The sequence below is a fragment of a genome (assembly GCF_019968985.1).
Source record: "MAG: Porospora cf. gigantea B chromosome Unknown PgB_NODE_435_length_18500_cov_135.5, whole genome shotgun sequence".
Lineage (NCBI taxonomy): Eukaryota > Apicomplexa > Conoidasida > Eugregarinorida > Porosporidae > Porospora > Porospora cf. gigantea B.
In genome coordinates, this window is record NW_027179018.1 from 1 (window position 1) to 18,500 (window position 18,500).

Here is an 18,500-nt window from a genome sequence, read left to right on the forward strand (position 1 = left end):
AGTTCTGCGGCGTCACATACGACTTCGCTGTCTCGAAAGCGGCCTGCGTCTTCAGCCCTCCGTCGTGACGACAAACGTCGTCGGTGGTCGTTTCAAGAGGAAGAGTTCATCGTGGACCTTTACAACGATCGAGGCGAGTGCTGGGCCGAGCTAGAGAAGATGTGGCAACAGGACGGCCGCTTCGTTCAGAGAAACCAGGGGCAGTTGAAGGATAAGTGGAGAAACCTCAAGCACTATGGTCGGGTGTACTTCAAAGAGGGCGTCGCGTATTTAGTTCCCTCCAGTGTTTAAAAACGAACGAAACGTGATACCACTACGCCATCAATCAGCCTAGATGGTGTTCCTTCTTCATCACGCTATGATAAAAAAAATGAACAAAAGATGATGACTCAAAACCATCATAGTCAAAACCATCAACAAAATAAGTTTCACAAAACCATAAACAAAAAAGCTCATTCAGGACGTTTCTCGCTCTCTTCGTCCTTGTGGGCATGCTTGCGTTTCTTTGGCAGCAGGTTGTATCGACGAAGTAAGATGAAGACGCCGACGGCACCTGCGGCGACGAGACTGAGGATCAGAGGAAACCACAAGTAGTGCACTATCCAGCTCCAAAAAGCACTGAACATGTGAGTGAAACCTGACCACCAATTGTGTCCGTCGTCGCCATGATTATCGTCGATTGCACCTGTAAGCTCGCCATCGTCCGTGTCATCGCTGGGGTCGTAACTATTCTCATCCAACTCCACGACGACGACCACCGAGGTTGAGTCGTCCCACGCCTTCGCGGTCACCGTAAGCTTTGGTTTGGCCACTGAACTCGAAAAGTGAACAGTGCCCTTGGTCGTTCCCGAACCAGCCACCTCAACAACCGTCGGAAACGATGTCACGTCGTCGCCCTCGACGTTGAGTACCACAGTACCTCCACTGCATGTCGCTCGAAGCTCCACGATAGCATCTGCACCGGTCGTTGACTTGTACTCGCCAGCAGCAGTAACCGAGACGATTTCTGGGCAGACGGCGTCCTTGCTCATGGTGATCTCCACATCGCCCAGGGACTCCACATGTAGGGTTCCTGCGATGCGATTAGGACTCATGTACAGGGTTTTGCTGTCAGGCGTCCACCAGCCAGCGTCGTTAAACACCACGGGCTTCTCTCGCGTTCCTGTGATGTCTCTCCCTACACGAGTTATAATTCCGTGCATGTCGTATTGTGGCGAAGAAATCGAAGCCGAAGCGTGGTAGTCTTTTCCAAAGCTTCTTTTCCATTTGGTCCAATCTATGCGTCCATTGTTGGTCGCTGCCGCCTTCACGAAATCGTCCTCCTCGTGGGCACGAGTGTTGATGACTTGCAGCGCGCCGACTCGATCCCAGCTGTCCACCACATCCCTTGGGTTGGCTTCCGCTCGCCAGAGTTTTGACCGATACCGAATCAGGTACTTGCCCTCGTCGTTCCAGCCAGCGCCACCTGCCGCAACAAGCCCGCTCGCAGTCAGCTTCAGGCCGTACTGCTCTACAGTCACCCCTGGCACCAGCTCGAGAACCACGCTATCTGTGCTTTCGGGATCCCGTACATGGACTCGGAGGCGGCAGGTGTACGCGCCCACTTCATAAACTGCTGCGCGGTCGTCAGCAGCACTGCCGGTGGTCACGTACATGCGCCTGGCCATTGCACAGTCGCACTTCTTCCCTCTCCAGCACTGCGGGTCCTTCATCATGCACTTGTTCCAGCTTTGGTTAAACCAGTAGTCATCGCCGCCGATTTTGCTGCAAGGGACCACGCTGTCGGCGTTGTTACCCTTGAAAATCTCCAGCTGTTCGTCCACAGACTGAAAGGCTTCGCGAGCTCGGCTGTCTCGCCAATAGTACCGGCTGAAGTCCAGCTTGGGCTCCTCCTCGTCGTTCCATCGCCACCCGTCGTCTAGGGGGACCATGTCGACCTGATGCATTTGGTGAGTTGCGTGCGGCGTGAAGTCCCAAGCATCGTATAGGTATGACGTTTCGAGTTCGCAGCTGACCCCATCAATGCCGAGGGTGTAGTCGGAGACGTGCTCCGTCTCGTTGTCCTTTAGCACGAAGCAGACAGTACCGCTGGGGAAATCCAAGAAGTACGCAGCGTTTACAGTCAGGTGGCAAGTCTTCTCCGATTCGGATGTATCCTCACACCAATCAATACTCGACGCCTGCGCTGGGAAGGCAGTACATCCTGCAAAGGCGGCTAGTGGAAGGAAAAAACCTGTATGACGATGCTACAACATGCATACCAATAAATAAAACCATCAAAAACTAAACTTGATATTCGAAAGCGTTTTGTGGGATTCCCATCAATGACATTGTGGAGTTGTCATGAGTAACCGCAAGTCCTCCACACGGCACAATAATGATCATCAGATTTGTACGGATGGTTCAAGGAGTTCTCTGCTTAAAAGAGAAATTGGTCCATATCGATCTCTTCCGATTTTTCCTCGGGGTCCAGTCCAGCTTGGCGTCTGAACCACAGCGTCTGCTGATGCGTGGATTCAGACGCCGGCGGTGGCGCTGTGCCCCATGAAGGTCCCGAGTCTGTTGGCTGCAGTAGATCGGGAAGCGAGAAGCGCGCCATCTGTGTGTGCGGTGTTGCAGGTAGACATGCTTTAATGACATCGACCCAAGAGCTATCGATGGCCAGAGAAGATTCCGGCCATGGTGACAAGGGGGGAGCCCGAGGCGTCAACTCTCGAATCTCTAGGAAACTCCTACGGCGGCCAGGCTTGTCGAGCGCCAGAAAGTTCGTGGTGCTCTCCTGGTGGTCGAACTTCGCCTCGAACCTCACATGCAGATGGGCGGCCGAGTGCAATTGTGGGCGGAGGGCCACCATACATTGGTGAGCGGCTGGACTACCGAGCTCTCCTCGCTCAATGTCTTGCCGAAAAAAGGGCTTCTGCTTTAGCAGTGTCTCTAAGTCCCCATGCTGCTCAATCCCAGAAGGCCAGTCGTGCGTCACTAGGATATCAACGGGGTGTGGATAGCTCGATAGCACATCCGCTGCGAATCTGCGGACGTGCAAAACGGAAACCTTGTCCTTCTCCGTGAGCGGCGCACGCTCAACATACCCGCGGTTGTAGTCGTAGGGTTTGTAGATGCCTGATAGCCCTGCTACGCTCAGGCCGGAAGGGAGACGCACCACTCCCATGCGTCCCATGTAGTATATGTTAGGCGCCACCCACCCTCCGTGGGGTAGTTCCAGTAGGTGTCCCGACGCTTCGTGATTGCCACCGACAAAAAGAGTCAGAATGGGAGCAACCACCTCTCCTCGATAGTATCGACCGAAGTCCTTCATCTCACGGTACTTCTCTGGCATTTTCATATCTCGCATGTCGGATGCATCTCTGCACGCCTGGAAGTCGCCAGGGCAAATTAGAAGTTCTGTGTGTTGGATGTCTGCCACATCCCGGTTCCGAATCTCCTCATAGATTGCGTCCAGGTCGCCGTGTGTGCAACCTACAAATGCCACACGCATTAAAGCGTGTTTAAATGACGGCCGTCACCGAGGAGCCTCCGGCATCAACGTTCGACCGGCGTGTGCCGGAGTCCTGTTTGCGAGTGGAGTCGCTTGTAGAAATCGCAAGAGATGGGGGATTTACATATCTGCCCTCAACACAGTTTTCCGACAAGTCCGCTGTCGGTCTCACGCCCACAGTGAGTTTCACAAAGGAGGCGCTGGAGGTCGTGACCTTTCACACCGAGTTGCGACTGCGTCGTGTCGTGGAGACAGCAGAGAAGTTCCGCATGATGACTCCTGGTAAACGACGGCGGGGTGGGCTCTCGGCAACCAATGTACAATGTGCGCTGGAGAGCTTGAAGATGAGGGCACTTGTGCAGTCTCACGTGCCGCTGCCGCCGCAGCCGCTTATTGACCTTGCCGCTTTTGCGACTTCAGAATGTAAAACGCCACTGATGTGCCGACCCACTATGGAGGCGCACTGGCTGATGCTCGAAGGTGTTCAGCCGGACCACGCATGGAACCATTCCGAGGAGGACGACGACGACAAAGATCACACGGCCGACCTCGTGCTGGATCTTGGCGGCGTTTCCTTGAAGGTGATGCGTGAGGATACGAGCACAATGCTTTCGAACGAGCATCGTCTTTATCTACAACGGGTTCAGGAGACGCTGAACGTGGCGATCCATGAGCCTGGCAAGGCCTCAAAGGAGATCCTTTCCCGATTGGTTGAAAGTCTCTCAGAAGCACCAGGTCTGACGCATCTCATGCCGTCTCTCATGCAATTGGTTACTCAGAACACAGCCAAACTCCTAACTGCGGGACCATATGCTGGACTCAAGGTTCAGTTGAAGATCATCGAAGCCCTCATAGACAACCAATCAGTCCGACTGTTCCACTACATCCACCAAGTATGCTACGTGCTCCTCAGTCTGCTTCTCAGTCCGGTAGTTCTCGGGTCGGATTCAGAGAGCGTTATGCACGCATTGCATTTGAAGGAGGAGACGATGTTCATCCTCCGGAAGCTGTTACAACGTCTGGTGGCGCAGGGACAGGTGTCACATTCCGTTTTCCACAAACTGTCGCAGATACTGCATGAACGTAAGAAATTAGGGGTCTCCCTGAGCAGATTTACAGAATCTCTCTCTGCCCATACCAACACTGCTGGGTGCGTTGAAGGGCATCCGCGCGTTGGGTCCACAGTACGTCAAGGAGCTTTTACTCCCGATTCTGCCACTACTCCTCAGTCAGCTGGACATTCGAGAGGAGCCGGATGACAATGTGAAGTTAGCTTTTCTGAAAGAGCTAAAGCACACCACAGCCAGATGTGTTCACGACCTGTTCTCTCCGACTCATTTGACTTCCACGGCAGACGTGCTGCCACCAGAACTGAAGCGTCTTCACCTTCAACAGTCGCTGCTGTCCATGTCGGCTCAGTGTGGTGACAACCCCTACTTGCAGCAGGCGGTTGCAATGGGGCTCAGCATGCTATCAGACGTTATGGGGCCCGGCATCGTTCCAGCTGCCGCCAGAGGCGTCCACGACTGGCTCAAAGCGTCTTGGGAGACAAGAGTGCTGCCCGTAAAGAAAAGGCCACGGGAACTCGATCCCGTGGCTGAGCATCTAGAGCGCGCGAACAAGATGCTGAAGACGTCCCACCGTGAAGCTCCAGAGAAGTCGGACTCGGTGTCAGAGCCCGAGTCTAATCTCGAAGCTGATCTGCTGGAATTCTTTCTGTAAAGTACGTGCTGAAAATGGTAATTATAATGCAAACGAACCCCTTTGATCATCTCCGCGTGGACATTAATGCCGCTCAACATCCCCGTTTTGGGGATTTCAACTCTGACTACCGACTTCACATCCCTCTGGAAAGTGTGGAGAGACGGGTATCCGAGTGGCAAGAAGAGGTTCGCTCATTGGACGCCGAGATACTGCTGACCGAGTCGCAGCTGCAGGAGATTGGCAAACTGCGAACGTCTTTGCTCCAAACGAAGGCTGACATCTTGCATCGCCGACCGCATCTTGCACGTTTGCAGCGGCAGTAATTGCCGGCATGCAGTTTGCCAGCGACATCATAGACGACTTGCTTTTCAGCGGGAGGCGTCCAGGTCCGAAGACCCTCTACAAACACGCTTGTGTCCTCCACATCCTCTGCGCCGTTCGCGATGCCATGGCGGCCAACTCTCGCATCACTACCCGCGCTATCTACTATTCAGACGTGAACCTCTTCAAAACACAGCGGTGGTCTGACTATTGTGTCGCCTGGCTGTGCAGATCCTTGCGGGTGCCCAGAGAGTCACTGAACGTTGTAGCCGTCCCTAAGGGACTTGTACGTGGACCGATGCGGATGAAGGAAGCCCAGGGTAAGTGGGTGAGCTGCAGAAGTTCTCTGGAAACTCGAGGATGTTTAGTTCTTCCGAATTTGGCGGTAGTGGACCTCAGTGGGGTCGACTTTTTTCTGGTACTTGAGAAAGAAACTGTGTTCTCAAGGCTGGAAGCGTCTGGATTCACAGAAAGGGGGGTACTGATGACTGCTCGCGGTTTCCCTGACCGTGCGTCACAGCGCTTGGTAAGCCTGGTGGCTCGCTCATCAGACATACCTCTATAGTAGGTTGCTTGCGTCTCGAAGCAGAGCGTCCTCGCAGATTTCGACGCTCCTGGACTGTTGATCGCGGCGAACTACTGTTTTGGCAGTCTGAGAGAGCCATCTCCAGAGATGCGCGCCACGAGGATTCGGCCTATCTGGTGGCCTGCCGACAGCGTAGATCAGGTCTCGACGCCTACAATGAAGGACACTGGAAAGATTCGCACCTTTTTGAGGCGACTATCAGACGACGAGTTCTTGACTGAGGAGCAGTCTGCTGTATGGACCGATTACGCGAACGCATTGCTGACCTGCCAACACTACAACATCGATTGTTTCCCGAATTTGGAGGTCTGTTTGATGGCAGTACTGAATCTCAATCCTGCTTCATCTTCAGGCGTACTGCCCGATACGCCACTGCCGCAGCCAATACTTGAGCAGACAGGAGAACGATAGTCATCAACAGCCAGTCTTTGTTCGCATGTCGGCGAGCCAGCCCGGCCAGAATGGTGTAAACAGGGTTCAGCATCGGCCCGCCCTTGGTAACGGCAGAACCCAAGCTGGTAAGTGCCGCGACGATGAAGGAAGAGAAGAAGCGCATGCTTCGGAGCTTCACGCTGATCATGTGCTGCGTTTTGGCCTATGATAGTACTCACTGTGTGTTGTTGATTCACAAGGGAGTTCAGAACGATTGTTTGAACCGTCATAGCGTAGTGAATACCCGTCAAGCAGAACTCCGCAAGGAAACACGAAACCATCGAGTTGCTATGCAATTCCAGATCCCAAGCCGCCCAATCCGGCTTCGGGAACAACCTAGGCAGCGCTCGGCTCAAACTGGCGGTAAGGCCGAAAGTTAGCCCGCAGCCCACCACCGTAGAGAGAACGGCCAAGATAGTGTTGGCGTAGGCTCCGCGAGACCTTTCGGAAAGCGTTGAGTATCGGAAGCAGATTTGGAGCGGGTCCACAATATACCCCCAGCAGAGAATTTCACGATAGAAGAAGTCAATGCTGAAGACGACCAAGAACGATTCCACGGTGGGTATCCGCAGCACAGGAACGTGAAGGAAGTGTTGATAGTACTTGACAACCCACTGTCCAGCGTATAGGAACCAGACGTAATAGTAGACCACTTCAAAGCACGTCATGGCCATGCTCGTAATCTCCGTCGACGCGTGGAATTTGAGCTCTTCCCAAACGGGGAGCTCTCTGCGAACTGTCACTCGCCGATGGGACTCAGCGTTCGAGGAGCGGCGTCGTCTGGTTGTTGGTCGGACACTGTCTGAGGATTTTCGGCGAGGCATCAATTTGGAGAATAAAGATCGACTCACGATGTCTCGACACACGGAAGCCTATCAGGAAGAGCTCGAGGCCATCATGTTGATATTTGAGCACGCGTTCTTCAACTGGGATGACAAACGGTCCTTGCTGGAGGTATGTGGTCTTGTGCCTTCTAGTTTGAACGGTCAGTGGGACGCCTTGCTGGGGCTTGAACTGCCCCCTGGTTGGGTCCCTAGCACGGTGGACAGCCATTTTGCACTTCGTATGAGGGTCCCCTGCGACTACCCTAGCTGTCAAATCGAATTGCTGGCGTTAGACGTCTGGTGGCTAGATGAAGAGCAGCTCGCCAGAACAGTACGTGATTTGCAACTCTATCTACGAGAGCTACCAGCGGGAGAGGTGGTTCTCTTTGAGTTTTTGGACGCCGCACAGGATGCAGTGGATACAGCTCCGTTGAAAATGTTGATTGACGCAGAGGCACGGGACCTCCTCTTGAGGAAGGAACAGCAACGAAAGCTACACATTTTCGAAGCATCCCAAAGTCGGGAAAAAGAGACCTCTGAGGTGGACAACGACACAACTCCCAGTACTTCAGTTTCGGATGTACACGCCATGGGCATAAAACAAGCCACAATGACAACACTAAGCGGCGTGACCGTACATCACGGAACTCCGTTCATGGACAGGAAATCGGTGTTCCAAGCCCACTTTGCTAAGGTGTCTTCAGTCGAACAAGTCCGCGAAGTTCAGAACACACTTCTCCAGCTAAACAAGATCGCGCGCGCCACCCATAACATCACCTGCTACAGACTGGAGTCGCCGGTGATCCCTGGCCCTGATGGGTGGATTGAGGACCACGACTCCGACGGGGAATCCGCGGCAGGCGGGCGGCTGCACCACATGTTTCATCTCGCAAAGGTGTTGCCTGGGTCGTACGTGATGGTCACGCGGTGGTACGGGGGGATCCAGTTGGGTCCAGACAGGTTCCGGCACATTAACAACGCGGCTCGTGAAATTCTCGTGCAACATGGCCGCATATCTTCTTAGTGTTGTGAATATGACTCGTTTATGACTGTCATTCAGCTCGTCGACTATGGAGCCTTCGATGCCTTGGCCCAAGACGCAAGCTTCACCCTTCGCTCTCCCAACGTGCAGGTGGATGCGTCCGAGTGGTCCTCTGTGACTAACGGGGGACTCGGGCTGGCCCGTAGCATACGGGTGGCAGTGTTTTCCGTGTGCCTGCCGAAGTGCATGGTTCAGCACGGTCCCGACACGGCCCGTCTCACTATCCGCTACAAGGGTCGCACATGCTGGGATGGAGACACGCCTGTAACCAGGCTTGTGTGCATCGTGAACAAGGTCATATGTCTCGCTTATGCCCCGGGAGCGGTGCTCGAGTGAGGTTTAGAGGGACGCCACATGCAGTGTGTCACTGAAGACTGGATCTCGAGACCAGGACATTGCGTACTTCAACCTGATTCTTAAGGGACTGGATTCCACAACGCCCCTTTTCATAGGCAGTTTGCCTATGATGATGAATTACCGCGCCACCGATGACCCATCAGCAGGTCAAGCAGAAACCAACATCCCGATCATTAGCCTTCGTCTAGAACTCAACTGGGACCACCAGAAAGCCATCGACAACTACAGCATTCACATGGAGGACCTGAATCTTCTCTATTCTGAGGACACCAAACTGCTGCTGGCGTCCCTGGGTGTGCGTCAGGACATTGGCACGCCTCAGGTGCACAGAAGAGTGGTCGTGTGGCAAGACCACCTGCTCGGCACGATATCTGCTGCACAACCACTGTTCCGCCAGCAGGAGAGCGCGAAGTCCGCCGATGACAGTCATCGCGAGCTGACGGCAGACGAGGTAGATGCCGAGAGGGAAGCCGCCTGGAAGGCAAGGCAGGCGGCTCTTGATGGGCAGGACGCTGTCGAAAGCGTCTATGTCGAAGCCGAGCGTTTGGAAGTCGGTACCGACGCCTACGACCCCCCTGCGGACCGCCTACGACCGGAAATGAAGGATGCAGAAACTGATCTGCCTGATTTCGCAAGGGACGACTCCGCCGATAAGATCAGTCGCGAAATGCAGGCCAGTCGCCAGCAGTCTGAAATCCCAGTCGAAAGAGACGCAGCTCCAGAGGGTCGCCCTCCCCCAAGAAGAGAACCTCCCACGAGGAAGCTCACTCGCGTAAGCAAGCGGGACAAAATCCGCATTGAGCCGACTGTGCGCGTTGCAGAGCCGCAGCGGGCTCTTCCTCGCGTACGCAAGACCTATGAGCCTGGCGGCCGGGTTCTGAAGGGCATGAGCTACGCTGACATCGAAGAGTACTACGTGGACAAGGTAGAAGGCCTTCCTCTCCAACTTAAACGAACTCAAGATCCCGATTACACAGGACACTACGACTACAACCACATCGACTTGGGATCGAGCTACGTATGTTACGTGGGGGACGCTCACGGCTTCGATAACTACTACCAAATCTATCCGGAGAACAAGGGTGCGTTCTTCGACACGTGCTGCGCGGCCTGCGTGGACGAGCATGAGTTCGACGCGTGGTCCCACGCTCCTGGGTACCTGGATCTGGACGAATTCACTCGCAGCGAACTTCTAGGCGATGAGTGCGCGGATGACGTGGAAACGGAGTCGGGAGGATTTACAAAAAAAACCGAGGACAGCACAGACGACACGATAAACGAGGACCTGGCGCCCACTGTCGAGGAGGCACCCCCGGATGGCAGAAGAAGCGGATCGTTGAACTCCCACGAAGAAACGCTTCCGGAGGGCAGAAGAAGCGGATCGTTGAACTCCCAAAAGGAACCCGCCAGAAAATCTGTATCGTGGGACGTTGACGAGCGTGAGCCGGAGTCCAACCTGGACGAATGAAGTTGTTAAAACAGTGATGGATCGTAGGGGTACTGTACGCTGAGTCTATATGGTCCGACTTCCTCGTAGTCAGCTTTCGTTATCACTGGGGCTTTCTGTGAGTTTGCCAAGGAGGAGCAGCCTGTCCACGTGAACGAGCGCACGGCTCGCGGAGCCCCCACCCAATGAACGCCAGTTCTGACGTGATTGGATCTGTGTGGGCTATTCCCGTAACTCACTCATCGTCGATCCCGTAGCGTCTCGTTATCGACCTTTGCACCTCGGTCGCCAGTCGAGGTCCGAAACCCTGCATCCGCGAGATACTCCCAGAGACAGCTATATTCTGGTAGAGTGTTCTGCGGAAGTCTATCGGTGCCTTCTGGACAAAGGACACCACAATCTCTGGCAGACTAGGCCAGTCAGCGAAGTTCGTCTGCAGACGCACAGACGGCATCTGAGTCTGGAAGGCTGACGGGTTGAACAGCAGCTCAGGGGGGGCGTAGACCGCCGCGGAAGCAGTCCCCAGACCCTTGCAGAAAGTGAACTCTCGGAAACAGGAAGCCACTTGTAGGCGGGATCCAGTCTCGGCGGTAATCTCGTCTCCACAAATCTGGGAGTAACAGTCGGTAAGCATATCTCCACACACAGGATAACTCTCTGTTCGCATGCGAGTTCCAGACACCATTCCATGCACCACAGTGGAGTGATCGCCTATGTCTACGATAACAACGGAATCGCGTCTATCCAAGCATTCGGAGCCAACGGTTTGCATTTGATTGGGGGGGAGCGTTCGCCAAGCCTCGACATTGCAGCGTTCTGGCTCCCAAAGGCCCAGCGCGGCCAATCCGTGCGCGTCAAAAGCTTCGAAGAGCAAAGACGCCAATCCGGAGTAGCGCGAGCTCCAGGGGAGGTGTAGGCAGAAATCTTCCAACGAGAACACCCGGAGCTGCTTGAAAATGGCGGAGCCCGCCAATGCGAGCATAACGTCCGGTACTGGATCTACTGGTGACGTGAAGACCGTTGATCTAGTGCCGTCCTCCAGCACGGACGGCATCAGTATAGAAGGCAGTCGGTCACCGACCGGCCCTATCTGAGTGATCGAGGAACCGACGTGACAGACGAGTTTCATTTTATTAATTAGCACAACGATAGCATCAGGTGCTCTGGAACGTCTGGGAGCCCAGACAGGACGGTTGTCCCGACACCCGTATCCATGTCGATGGAGAACAGTTTGCGCTGCGTGAGACGGCAGGCAAGTTCTCACTGTGAGCTGCGATGCGACGAACATTGTGCGGCCGAAGACAACCGCGCTGCTGGGGTGTTTCAGACCTGGAGTGGTATATTGCCGGCCAACTTGCATGGTCAGCACGTCGATCTCGACCACTGAGTGGTTCCGAAGACAAGACACGTAGGCGTAGTCCCCGTGAAGGGTAAGCGCGACTGGAATGCGATCTGTCATGTCTTTGCCTTGAACTCACTGCTTTCTGTCGTAAGCGGAGTGGTTATGAGTTGGCCAGCTCCGTCATAAACCTGGACGCCCTCCCTCTTGTTAGAGACCCACAATCGACCAAACCGGTCAATGCTCACACCACGGACTTCCGCTCCGTCGAGATTGACAAACTGTCCCGGAAATACAAACCTCGCCAACTTTTCTCGGGCGGCATCTTGAAGGCGAGTACTACGGTACGTGCTTTTGATGACGTTTTTCCAGAAGGCTGGCTTCTCCCGGCTGAAAACTTTCTCGCTGTTACCGTTTCTGTCTGGCACAGCTCGAGCATGTAAACCAGGTGGAACGGGTTCAGGCATGCCTGTTTCGTAGTTGTACCGGTAAACAGCGAATGTGCCTTGGGCAGACACAAACATATCATGGACTGTGGTGCCTGTCGTGTTAAGTGCAATCCCATAGGGATGAATAAGTCCCGTATTCCCAGGGACGTTCGTCGCCAAGAACCGAAGAAATCTCCGCCTGCCTCCTTCACCACAATCCGAGAACTCCACCACTTTAGACGCTTGACGATAGGCCTCCGTCAAGAGCAGGTTCCCGCTCGGCGCCACAACGAGGCCGCGGATGGAGTGAGGGCCATACGCCTCAGTGGGTTCCAGCACCGAGCCCAGACTACATCCATCCCTGGAGTAGCGGCAAACGTTGTGAAGAGTGCTCTCTTTTTTGCCGCCGTGAAAAGTAGCGTAGAGGTACGGGGCACCCAGGCACGCCCCATCCCCGAGGCGGGTCGCCGCGGCGCAGAGTGAGTCGTCCCTCCACTCCAGAGTCTTGGGGTCTGCCGTGTACCCCGCGGGCCACCACCAGATTAGGGCCGTCGCTAGGCAAGTGGCCAAGACGATTAGTCTGAAGGGCCAGCCCCTGTCCTCGCTAGTATTTTACTATGAAGCAACTCACAGTGACCGATACTCTACCATCTCAAATAGAGGTATTCTGTGTTTAACGACTGCCTTCCAAGATCAGTTCTTGCACGTTGTCAACCTTGTCGTATCAACACTTTGATCTTCGCCTCGCTATTGGTTTGTTGGAGGGGATAATCTGGTTCATGTGCCTGGATGGCGAAGTCGGAGTCGACTATGACACGAATCAGTCGACGTCGCTGCAGCAGCGGAGGTTTCTGTAGCAGCGGACGTTTCTGTAGCAGAGGACGTCTCTGTAGCAGAGGACGTCTCTGTAGCAGTAGACGCCTGTAAATCTGTCGACGTCTCTAAATCAAAGTCCAGCGCGGCGGTGTCATCGGTCTCTGTGTCCGAGGTAGACACGGTCGATGATTCGGTCGATGGAATGGTGGCGCCGCCATGAGTCGATGCGCCGAAGTCTGGGGTCCACATTGACGACGAGCGGCGAACGGGTGGGACTGTGATGGACTGCCCATCGAAGAGGGATCGTGTGGGTTGGCGCGTCTCCCAGGCGGGCGGAAGATCCGCTACACTGGGCGTAGTGTCCTCTGACGGGTCACAGGCGATTTCGAAGGCTTCGTCTCGCGGAGGGCTTCGGCAGCACCACATACAGTCAGTATTGGCCCAATTTACTACTGCTCCGTCCGCACAGCGAACTCGTCATCCGAGCTTGACTGCTCGTCGAGCCACTGTCCGAACTTGTCAAGCCGAGCGGCTTGTTCGGCGTCTGGGGACTGCACAGCGGTGGCGGAGTCCCTAGTCGGAGGGCCATTGAGGCGAATGGCATGGGTCGTTTTGCGAATGAGGCGCTGTGCGACGGGCAATTCTGCGTCGCCCAAGGATCTAACAAACGACTCGCTCTCCTCTGGCGTGATCCATGCCTCTTCTACAGGTACTTGGGAACTGAGGTCCACACCCTTCTGGTAGACGTCGAAGCGCAAAGGCGCCTCACCGCCCGCCCACAAGCGAGCCTCTGGGGCGTCGAGCATGACCTTCATGATCCACTCAGCGGAATCATTTGTGTCTGCTCGCAGTACGCAGACGCCCTGCGGGTGCCCGTTGATAGGTGTCACCTTTTTGATGACACTCTCACCGAAGAGATGCTTGAGGGCAACCATCAAGCGCGCTGCTATCCACACGTAGAGGCCAGAGACGACTCCGAATGCCTGTGCTGTATCCGCCGTCCAACAGTGACACGCCACCAGTAGCGGCTTGCCGCTACTCACCGCCACACCCCAGTCTTCCTGGCGACGTTCTTGGATTTTGCGACGCTTGCCGCGATCGTAAACCTGCAGTTCACGCGCCCTCGTCTGAAGCTCAGCTAGCTGCAGTGACGTCGTGGGTATGTGGTCGAATTTCGCAGGGATCACACTGATAGTCTGCCCTTCGAACTGCGTTCCGTGCAGGAATCTCACGGCCAGGTCCACGCTCTCCGTGTTTAGGTAGGACACTAGCGCGTCGCCCTTCAACTTCCCGTCCTCGTTAGTGTACAATTTCACTCTTGGCCGCTGTGTTGTCGAGTCCGTCTGCAGAATTCCAGCCTGTTTGAATATTTCGGCCTGCATGAGCGTGTGTTGGATCCCTCACCAGAGCTTCCACCGAGCACACTGCCTCGTCTCGTGGCAGTCCTGAGACGTAGACGTGGACGTTACGTTTCACGTTGGTGGCGAATCCCAAAGCGCGCTTCGTTTTTTGCCGTTCGCGATACATGCGACGCCTTTCGGCATTATGCAGCTTCTTCTCCTCCGCCGTCTTCGGTACAATTTTTTTTTCCTGGTCAGGTGTCTTTGGCGGCGTTTCCTCGGCGTCTTCGGACTCGTCGTCCCCCCGAAGGGCGGCCTTCAGCTCCGGTACCTCGGAGATAGGAGCCCACTTCTCCATGCCGTCCCTCCACACTAGTGTTTGACCGTCGATGTGCTGTCTAAAACATGTTATCATCATCTCTTATTCTGCACCTCACGAAGCAAATGCCTCTCCCAGATAGGCCTCATCCACAGGTCCTATGTGCGAGGTAGATTCAGCGAAGTACCATTCCATCCTAAAATTAGCCAATACAGTGTAGGCACACATCATGATGCGGAAAGACACACCTGGCGTGAACGACTGCGTCGGCACCCAAAGGAACACTCACAAGCGTTGCAAACACTGCATTTCGCTGAAAATGGAGTCTGACGAGCGGAAATTGCATCTCCGCAACTCCGGCACGGGGGAAGCGGCGCTTGCTGTGGTTCGGCGGCGAAGCAGCTCGAGCACAACCTATGTGACGGTCTCAGTGAGAACTCACTTTACGACAACGCTGCCTCTCTTTTTGAAGAAGCTCAGTGCGCGAACCTCGTCCAGGTCGCACGTGACTTGGCAGACGCTACAGACGCTGCAGTCTCTACAGAACCACTGCTCGTCCTGAGGTAGCTCGGTGAGCGCGTGGCAGCGCAGGTGAAAGCCTCGATCGCAGGCGTCACAGAAGACCATGTCTTCTGTTTCCTGGGTGTCGGCGCAAACCGAGCAAACTTTGCAGTCCTCGCAGCTGTACGAGTCCTGTCTGACCAGTTCGAAAATAGGCGGGTGGGGTAAGCAGCTTGTGTGGTGTGCCTTGGTACACACGGTGCACACTAAGATGCCAGACACGTCCGAGGGTCGGGAACAGGAAGGATTTGCGCATCTCGCGGTAAGACGGACTCGCTTCGGAGGCGGCGCCTCTAATTTGGGAGTGTTCTTGTGGTTGTCGTGCTCTCCTACGGCTGCTGCGATTGACGGGTGCAGAGACGCTCGAATTGCCGCTACGTACCTGCCGTAAGCGTGTTGCATAAAGGCGGTCCAAGCGTCCTGCTCTTCAGGTTTAAGAGCAGGGGACACACACACGGCAGCAGCGTACTGGTATTGTACCGCCCAGAAATCAGCGGACTGAGTTGGTCTAGCCGAGCAGCTGCTCTTTGTGGCGTCTTCCAACGCCTGCGGAGTCGGCTGAGTGAGCTTGATGCTGTCAGACATTAAAACGTGGCTTTATCTGACGTACTTCACAGGCAGGGCGACGGGCGCCGTTCTTGATGTTTTCGATTTGGCAGCCACTCCTACTTTTACGCAAATGGTCGCTGTTTCGATTGCGGAAGACAAACAACACGTCTCGATGAATAGCATGTGGGGTTCTCGATGGTAGGCCGACAGAGATCTAACGAATCTCCTGACTGAGAGAGGCAGCCAGTCGGGGCCGTTTTGGTGGAGGAGTCTCTGTCTTGGAAGTGAGTTCCCCCTGCTCTCCTACGGCCGCTGCGATGGACGGGTGCAGAGACGCTCGAATTGCGGCTACGTACCTGCCGTAAGCGTGTTGCATAAAGGCGGTCCAAGCGTCCTGCTCTTCAGGTTTAAGAGCAGGGGACACACACACGGCAGCAGCGTACTGGTATTGTACGGCCCAGAAATCAGCTGACTGAGTTGGTCTAGCCGAGCAGCTGCTCTTTGTGGCGTCTTCCAACGCCTGCGGAGTCGGCTGAGTGAGCTTGATGCTGTCAGACATATAAACCCGGATTTACTTTGCATGGACGCACGACCAAGGGACCTCTCTCGTCGGGACCGCAGCGAGGAAAGACGAAGACGTCACCGGTCTGATTCACCTATCAGCCAGCCAGACGCGGGAAAAGGCATGAGTCGAGAGGCGCGGAAGCGATTTCGATTTGACTCGCCTCCCAAACCCGAGGAACAGGCAGCCATGATGAAGAAATACGCCGCAGAGGCTCGGCTTCCGCCCAAACCGCGAGCGAAGGTTCCCGAGGAAGATCCCTCGACGAGGTCGAAGATTGCCCGGCTGTTTGAGCTCCACCGGGTAGAGCCGGAAGACGCAATGATGGCTAAGCAGCTGGCTGTCGGCAACCTTCCTCCGTCTATCACCAAGAACCAACTCCTAGACTTCATGAACGCTGCACTGATCGCTCTGCGCGGCAACATGACGCCAGGCAAGCCGGTAGTGAGCTGCGAGGTCTCCGAGGAGCCACATGCGTTCCAAATTCAGTTGCGAAACTTCGAAGAGACGAATAACGCGCTCGTGCTCAATGGAATATCGTGCTTGGGATATACCATAGCTGTGGAGCGACCTACGGCTTACGACAAAGCTCTCTATAGTATTCCTGGCTCGCAGATGACGACGCTACAAGGTGGCCTGGGCCTTGCTGTAGCACAAGCAGCAGGCACCGCGGTACTGAGCGGTCTGGGCGCCAACATGGAAAAAGCGCACGCACCTCCTGCTAACTCCCACGGCTCTATGAGCACGCTGACCTCGTCTCTGGGTTTACAGTGCGCCGAGGCCTGTGTGGTCTGCAACCTGCCCCCGGTGTCACTTGTGCACCCGCGAAAGATCTTCGAGATGCTGACGTCATTCGGTCTTTTGGTGATGTTTCACTACATCTCCTTCAAACGAGGTGCGCCAAAGACAACACTGGAGCCGGAAGAGGGCGACGACGCCGCGATGGCTGTCTTTGCGTTCGCAGACAACAGTGAGTTTGCCGGCTGTCGGGAGTTTCTTGACGGATTGAGCGTGGCCGGAAACCGAATCAAGGTCATCAGAGCGGAGCGCGCTCTTGAGCTGTACGGAGAACTTCAGCAGCCCTTCAAGTGTCTGTTGAACGCTAACGGTCAGTTGCCGAAGTGGCTCATTCGTCCTGCCCGTTTTGAGATTCCTTCTCGTTGTCTGTGGCTGGCTAACGTATTGACCTGGGACCAGGCACGCAGTGACGACATCTACTTTCAGGTGGTGGAGGACGTTGAGATCGAAATCGAGGAGGTAGCGGAACCTCTCGAGATGCGACTGCCGCGACCAGCCCCTGGTCACGTCGATGAGGAACAGACTGAGGTGGGTAGTGCTTTCATGAAATTCGTAACGGTTCAAGACGCGATGAACGTCAAGAAGTTCGTGGACGGTCGGAAATTCGACGAGCGTGTTGTACGGGTCCACTTCTTTTCCGAGGTCAAGTTCAACGACTGCGACTTCAAATACCCTACGCCGCTCTGGAATCCGCACGAATCCTGCCTGTTTGATCCCAAATTGAAGGAGGAGGCGGAGCAAGCCCGTATCGATCGGGATGAAAAGATTCGCAGGGAAATCGAAGCCGAGACGGAGCGACGTCGGCGCGAGGCAGAGAAGCGGCGACGAGACATGGCCGAAGCAGAAATGGCCGCTGCTGAAGAAATGGCAAGACGACGCGCCGAGCAGCAGGCGGCTCTGGCCGACCTCGCCGGGCCGAAGGCTATTGTGAATCGTATCTTGCCGCAGCTGGCTCCCGTACCTGATGATGCGGATGACATGGAACTCAGCGACTAGTGACGTCAGTCGAGACAAAACGGACAGCCGTAATCCTCGATTTACAGGGAGAACAGTCAAACACAATGGGAGCCTACAAGTACCTTCAGGAGATCTGGCGCAAGAAGCAGTCTGATGTGATGCGCTATCTTTTCCGTGTGCGCACTTGGGAGTTCCGCCAGCTGCCTGCTATCCACAGGGCTACATCGCCGACTCGTCCTGAGAAGGCGCGAAAGCTTGGCTTCAAGAAGGTCTCGGGTATCGTTGTCTACCGAGTGCGTATTCGGAAGGGTGATCGCAAGCGTCAGGTTGCCAAGGGAATCACGTACGGAAAGCCCAAGCATCAGGGTATTCGTCAGATGAAGGCTACTCTTTCTCTGAAGGCTACTGCTGAGAAGCGTGTGGGCAAGAAGTTCGGAGGCCTCCGTGTCTTGAACTCGTACTGGGTTGGCCAAGACGGTACTTACAAGTACTTCGAAGTCATCCTCGTAGACCCCATGAGCCCGCACATTCGCAACGACCACCGGTACAACTGGATCTGCGCCCGTGCTCAGAAGCACCGAGAATGCCGCGGTGTCACCATGGCTGGCCGCAAATCTCGCGG

At 55.2% G+C, this 18,500-nt stretch overlaps 12 protein-coding genes across 21 annotated transcripts; 6 read left to right on the plus strand and 6 right to left on the minus strand.

The window, feature by feature from the left end:
* Nucleotides 1-452: 452 nt before the first annotated feature.
* KVP17_002127 (uncharacterized protein) lies at nt 453-2,277 on the minus strand (the record flags this gene model as incomplete). 2 transcript variants are annotated; one of them, XM_068518120.1, is made up of 2 exons in its annotated part: nt 453-2,185; nt 2,262-2,277. In XM_068518120.1, the coding sequence occupies 2 exons, from the start codon at nt 2,275-2,277 to the stop codon at nt 453-455; spliced, it is 1,749 nt and encodes a 582-aa protein (XP_068374125.1). The 2 variants fall into 2 exon arrangements, with proteins under 2 accessions (XP_068374125.1, XP_068374124.1); XM_068518119.1 differs by having other exon boundaries at nt 453-2,233.
* Nucleotides 2,278-2,419: 142 nt separating this feature from the next.
* KVP17_002119 (uncharacterized protein) lies at nt 2,420-3,496 on the minus strand (the record flags this gene model as incomplete). The annotated part of the gene is made up of 1 exon (XM_068518103.1): nt 2,420-3,496. One exon carries the CDS (start codon nt 3,494-3,496, stop codon nt 2,420-2,422), a length of 1,077 nt encoding a protein of 358 aa, XP_068374108.1.
* Nucleotides 3,497-3,510: 14 nt separating this feature from the next.
* KVP17_002124 (uncharacterized protein) lies at nt 3,511-5,218 on the plus strand (the record flags this gene model as incomplete). Of its 2 annotated transcripts, none has more annotated exons than XM_068518116.1 (2): nt 3,511-4,579; nt 4,608-5,218. In XM_068518116.1, the coding sequence occupies 2 exons, from the start codon at nt 3,511-3,513 to the stop codon at nt 5,216-5,218; spliced, it is 1,680 nt and encodes a 559-aa protein (XP_068374121.1). The 2 variants fall into 2 exon arrangements, with proteins under 2 accessions (XP_068374121.1, XP_068374120.1); XM_068518115.1 differs by having other exon boundaries at nt 3,934-4,579.
* Nucleotides 5,219-5,244: 26 nt separating this feature from the next.
* On the plus strand, nt 5,245-5,523 carry KVP17_002129 (uncharacterized protein; the record flags this gene model as incomplete). Its single annotated transcript, XM_068518122.1, has 1 exon — nt 5,245-5,523. The coding sequence occupies one exon, from the start codon at nt 5,245-5,247 to the stop codon at nt 5,521-5,523; it is 279 nt and encodes a 92-aa protein (XP_068374127.1).
* Nucleotides 5,524-5,531: 8 nt separating this feature from the next.
* KVP17_002128 (uncharacterized protein) lies at nt 5,532-6,086 on the plus strand (the record flags this gene model as incomplete). The annotated part of the gene is made up of 1 exon (XM_068518121.1): nt 5,532-6,086. One exon carries the CDS (start codon nt 5,532-5,534, stop codon nt 6,084-6,086), a length of 555 nt encoding a protein of 184 aa, XP_068374126.1.
* Nucleotides 6,087-6,438: 352 nt separating this feature from the next.
* Nucleotides 6,439-7,213, minus strand: KVP17_005249 (uncharacterized protein; the record flags this gene model as incomplete). Its single annotated transcript, XM_068515055.1, has 2 exons — nt 6,439-6,690; nt 6,719-7,213. The coding sequence occupies 2 exons, from the start codon at nt 7,211-7,213 to the stop codon at nt 6,439-6,441; spliced, it is 747 nt and encodes a 248-aa protein (XP_068374128.1).
* On the plus strand, nt 7,206-10,230 carry KVP17_002120 (uncharacterized protein; the record flags this gene model as incomplete). 4 transcript variants are annotated; one of them, XM_068518104.1, is made up of 3 exons in its annotated part: nt 7,392-8,360; nt 8,424-8,737; nt 8,766-10,230. In XM_068518104.1, the coding sequence occupies 3 exons, from the start codon at nt 7,392-7,394 to the stop codon at nt 10,228-10,230; spliced, it is 2,748 nt and encodes a 915-aa protein (XP_068374109.1). The 4 variants fall into 4 exon arrangements, with proteins under 4 accessions (XP_068374110.1, XP_068374109.1, XP_068374112.1 ...); XM_068518105.1 differs by lacking the exons at nt 8,424-8,737; nt 8,766-10,230 and having other exon boundaries at nt 7,206-8,387; XM_068518107.1 differs by lacking the exons at nt 7,392-8,360; nt 8,766-10,230 and having other exon boundaries at nt 8,409-8,741.
* Nucleotides 10,231-10,235: 5 nt separating this feature from the next.
* Nucleotides 10,236-12,627, minus strand: KVP17_002122 (uncharacterized protein; the record flags this gene model as incomplete). 3 transcript variants are annotated; one of them, XM_068518110.1, is made up of 4 exons in its annotated part: nt 10,236-10,422; nt 10,449-11,661; nt 11,688-12,580; nt 12,608-12,627. In XM_068518110.1, 4 exons carry the CDS (start codon nt 12,625-12,627, stop codon nt 10,236-10,238), a joined length of 2,313 nt encoding a protein of 770 aa, XP_068374115.1. The 3 variants fall into 3 exon arrangements, with proteins under 3 accessions (XP_068374115.1, XP_068374114.1, XP_068374116.1); XM_068518109.1 differs by lacking the exons at nt 10,236-10,422; nt 11,688-12,580; nt 12,608-12,627 and having other exon boundaries at nt 10,445-11,338; XM_068518111.1 differs by lacking the exons at nt 10,236-10,422; nt 10,449-11,661; nt 12,608-12,627 and having other exon boundaries at nt 11,665-12,072.
* On the plus strand, nt 12,076-12,459 carry KVP17_002125 (uncharacterized protein; the record flags this gene model as incomplete). The annotated part of the gene is made up of 1 exon (XM_068518117.1): nt 12,076-12,459. One exon carries the CDS (start codon nt 12,076-12,078, stop codon nt 12,457-12,459), a length of 384 nt encoding a protein of 127 aa, XP_068374122.1.
* Nucleotides 12,628-13,241: 614 nt separating the features above from the next.
* On the minus strand, nt 13,242-15,597 carry KVP17_002123 (uncharacterized protein; the record flags this gene model as incomplete). Of its 3 annotated transcripts, XM_068518112.1 has the most annotated exons (5): nt 13,242-14,168; nt 14,197-14,530; nt 14,570-14,712; nt 14,741-14,831; nt 14,894-15,597. In XM_068518112.1, 5 exons carry the CDS (start codon nt 15,595-15,597, stop codon nt 13,242-13,244), a joined length of 2,199 nt encoding a protein of 732 aa, XP_068374117.1. The 3 variants fall into 3 exon arrangements, with proteins under 3 accessions (XP_068374117.1, XP_068374118.1, XP_068374119.1); XM_068518113.1 differs by lacking the exons at nt 14,741-14,831; nt 14,894-15,597 and having other exon boundaries at nt 14,570-14,646; XM_068518114.1 differs by lacking the exons at nt 13,242-14,168; nt 14,197-14,530; nt 14,570-14,712; nt 14,741-14,831 and having other exon boundaries at nt 14,890-15,597.
* A 178-nt stretch (nt 15,598-15,775) lies between these two features.
* KVP17_002121 (uncharacterized protein) lies at nt 15,776-16,120 on the minus strand (the record flags this gene model as incomplete). The annotated part of the gene is made up of 1 exon (XM_068518108.1): nt 15,776-16,120. One exon carries the CDS (start codon nt 16,118-16,120, stop codon nt 15,776-15,778), a length of 345 nt encoding a protein of 114 aa, XP_068374113.1.
* A 21-nt stretch (nt 16,121-16,141) lies between these two features.
* On the plus strand, nt 16,142-17,917 carry KVP17_002126 (uncharacterized protein; the record flags this gene model as incomplete). Its single annotated transcript, XM_068518118.1, has 1 exon — nt 16,142-17,917. The coding sequence occupies one exon, from the start codon at nt 16,142-16,144 to the stop codon at nt 17,915-17,917; it is 1,776 nt and encodes a 591-aa protein (XP_068374123.1).
* Between the last annotated feature and the right edge of the window lie 583 nt (nt 17,918-18,500).